General features: G+C 36.5%; 1 protein-coding gene across 1 annotated transcript; it reads left to right on the forward strand.

The window, feature by feature from the left end:
• The first annotated feature begins 253 nt into the window (after positions 1 to 253).
• On the forward strand, positions 254 to 1189 carry LOC100444159 (olfactory receptor 14I1). The gene is given in 1 exon segment (XM_002809180.5): positions 254 to 1189. A coding segment is annotated over 1 exon segment (936 nt).
• The last annotated feature ends 2853 nt before the right edge of the window (positions 1190 to 4042 follow it).

Raw genomic sequence — 4042 nt, forward strand, 5'->3', positions numbered from 1 at the left:
ATAGAAAAACAGTACTAATCAAAAGTTTTAGAAATTGGTTACTCAACTCATAGTCTTAGGCATATATTTTTTATGATCTTTTTGTGTTAAAAATCTCCCACCATTTTATTTGTTTAAGCAGTGTGGAAGATGTCCAGTGGATTGAATTTAATTTAGGAGGATATTACTCCTACCACACTGTGTTCACTTTTTGTCTCATTTAAAACTATTGTATATTTTTTCTCAACAATCAGAACACAGATTTCTCTGCCAAATGGACAATCTCACAAAAGTGACAGAATTCCTGCTGATGGAGTTTTCTGGTATCTGGGAGCTGCAGGTGCTGCACACCAGGCTGTTTCTGCTGATTTATCTGGCAGCGCTGGTGGGGAACCTGCTCATCATTGCGGTCATCACTCTGGGTTAGCATCTTCACACACCCATGTACTTCTTCCTGAAGAACCTCTCCGTTTTGGATCTGTGCTACATCTCAGTCACTGTGCCTAAATCCATCCATAACTCCATGACTGGCAGAAGCTCCATCTCTTATCTTGGCTGTGTGGCTCAAGTCTATTTTTTCTCTGCCTTTGCGTCTGCTGAGCTGGCCTTCCTCACTGTCATGTCTTATGACCGCTATGTTGCCATTTGCCACCCCCTCCAATACAGAGCTGTGATGACATCAGGAAGGTGCTATCAGATGGCAGTCACCACCTGGCTAAGCTGCTTTTCCTACGCAGTCGTCCACACTGGCAACATGTTTCGGAAGCACGTTTGCAGATCCAATGTGATCCACTAGTTCTTCTGTGACATCCCTCACGTGTTGGCCCTGGTTTCCTGTGAGGTTTTCTTTATAGAGTTTTTGACCCTGGCCCTGAGCTCATGCTTGGTTCTGGGATGCTTTATTCTCATGATGATCTCCTATTTCCAAATCTTCTCAACGGTGCTCAGAATCCCTTCAGGACAGAGTCGAGCAAAAGCCTTCTCCACCTGCTCCCCCCAGCTCATTGTCATCATGCTCTTTCTTACCACAGTGCTCTTTGCTGCCTTAGGACCAATTGCAAAAACTCTGTCCATTCAGGGTTTGGTGATTGCTCTGACATACACAGTTTTGCCTCCCTTCCTCAATCCCATCATATATAGTCTTAGGAATAAGGAGATTAAAACAGCCATGTGGAGACTCTTTGTGAAGATATATTTTCTGCAAAAGTAGAACGTTCTGGTCTTTACTATAGAAGATCTGCAACAAAAAAACAAAAAAGCATAAATACTTTATGACAAAAAAAGATGAAAAAATTGTTGATGAAATGATGAAAAATCCTGAAAAAAAAAACTGTTGAATGGGAGAAAGACAATATTTGCGCTACTATATGTAGATAGAAATGCAAATGTTTCTTCAAAAAGTAAAAGTACCTTCATAAAATATTTCAAGGTTGTGTAACTGCAGCTTGTTGTGGTGATTTATTCCTTCCTGTTCCACACATCTTCAAACTGGTTTAAATACCTTATCTTGAACCTGTAGCCTTGCACTCCTGTTAGTATGAATTTTTTGGAAGAGGACACACATACACACACACACACACACACACACACACAGTTTTAGTACCTGATTTAGCCAGTCAACAAAAAAGAACATAAAACAAGCAGAAGGGTTATTAGAACAGGAACGTATGTTTTAGATTTTGCCAAATATTTTAAGGATATTTCTCTTTCACTTAGCTATTTTTAGAAATCTGTCAGGAAATTAACACAATTTCCATCAATGCATCTACTGAGATTGTCACTGAGTGCCTCAGTTTCTGCATTTGTGTTAGTATTCAATGTGTTGATAGAAACGGAGCTCTTTCTTGGGTCTTAGTGCCTCAGTTTCTACACCCGTGTTAATATTCAATGTGTTAATACAAACAGAGCTCTTTCTTGGCTCTGAGTTCTTGGTCACTGCTAGTGATTATCATCATCACCATTGTCGTTATTTTGTCAGAACACCTGAGCGTGAGTCCCTTGGAACACGGGCTGTCTGCCATCCTCAGGTGCCTGGGCTCGTGAAATCTACACTGGCTATTCCTGATTTTCACTTGATGGGATGGGAAGAGGATTCGTGGAAACACTGATATTCTTAGTTGGTTCATGATAAGAGTCTTGATGTGTGAACTGTCATTAGCCCATCGCAGTTGTGTGTAAGGCTGACCTCTCCATTAGGCACTGGACTTTACATCCCAAATCTCACTTTTACTTTCCAGAGAGATTGCAAACAATTGGGAAAATACAATAAAACATAAAATTCTGTAAATATAATTCTTCGATATGCTGCCAAATAAAAATTTGTAAAATATTTTTTTCTCATTTTTATTTAACTCTGGTTTGTAGTTATCGATGTAATAGATGTTTATTGCTTTAAATGTCTTTCTTAAAAACTGTCCTGCTTTAATTTTATAAAACAAGGAAAAAAAGTTACTCAAAGTGCTACATCACAGGAGAAAGAATTCTTTGCTTAGACCTATCTATTTGCAACTATTTTATATAAAATTTTACTTGAATGCTTAATATGTGTTATTTTTTCCTGTTATTGAAAGTACATTTAAAACATTAAATATTGTTTATAATTCTAAATGAATGTAAATGTTTTATTGCATAATAAAACCTTCGTTATTAAGCTATCACTGTTTTTCTCTCATAAGATGAACATCTAAAACTATAAGATAATTTGCCATGGATTAATATTTTTACTTAAATACAGTCCTAGATAAGCAAGTACTTTCACCCTCAGTCTTACGACCCTGATGTCGGAGAAGCCAATGGCCCAGGATGGGGAAAATGTGCTAGCTTTCTTCAGCTTCTAGACCTGAAATGTATGGAGGTGGACTCAGGACCAGCTATACCTGATAAGGCTCAAATGACACCTGTCCCACCAGAGCAGGTGTGAGTGTTCCTGAGTGACTACTCAGGGTTCTTGAGGTCAAGGACTATTTTAAGGGAATTTTAGGGAGCAAATTGACTCATCACTTAATGAAAGAGGCAACAGGGCTTCTAAGAAAGATGAGCACATTATAAATGGTTTTTAATCCCTTTTAATATTAAGTAGTATAATAAAGCACATAGTATAATATAGCATATAGCTATATTTATATATTATATTAGTACTAAACTTACTAATATATATTATAATATATATTATATTAGCACTAAACATCAAGCAACAGAACATCACCTTCACAGAAGCCCTCTTGCCACTCCTCCCAATCAGCACACACTCCCCACCAAAAATATTAACATTATTCTAATTTTTTAATGCTTATGTTGAACTTTAAGTATTCAGAAAAGATGCAAAATTTGTACAGAGTTTTTATGTAGTGCTCACCCAGCTTCTCCTAATTTTATACAGAGTTTCACTTATGTACTTGTGTCATTCATATTTTTCTTGATCCAGAGCCCCTGGCATTCAACATTTCCATTAAGTAAATTTGTAGGGTTGTACCATTTGGGGCAGGAGTAGTTGCCCACCTACATGAAGTAGGTACAAGGATCAGAGAGCTGACAGCTTTTTATACAAATTTTAGACAAGATTCCTATCTGAAATGTTTAGAGGTACTTGATTACTTCAACTTGGAGCTTTTGGAGGGATTCTTCCAGTATAATTCTGCAAGCTTCTGTGATTATTCTATGACCAAATTAATATTCAGCTTTTTTAGATCTAAGAAGTCCAATTCTAATTGTCTTTTTTTCAGTCTCCAAAAATTTCTTGCAGTTATCTTCTTTCCCAAACTCTTGGCCTTTGTGTATTTATGCTTTAAATATAATAGTTCCTTCAGACAATGGTAAAAACTCTTGTCTAAAAAAAGAAATCTGAAAATGTCTTGTGTTCTCTGCCTTTCCTTTTGAATGATACTTTAGCTGGATTTAGAATTAAGGCTTTGTAGGTAACCTGAAATTATTTGATAGCACATACAACAACTATAATTAATAAAATGTGTGTAATTTAAAAATAGAATTAAAACTTCATAAATTTCTTTCCTCAACATTTTCCTTTGAGACTTCCTGTTTGTCTTGTGGATTATTTAGAAATATA

Source organism: Pongo abelii, chromosome 1 (genome assembly GCF_028885655.2).
Source record: "Pongo abelii isolate AG06213 chromosome 1, NHGRI_mPonAbe1-v2.0_pri, whole genome shotgun sequence".
Classification (NCBI taxonomy): Eukaryota; Metazoa; Chordata; class Mammalia; order Primates; family Hominidae; genus Pongo; species Pongo abelii.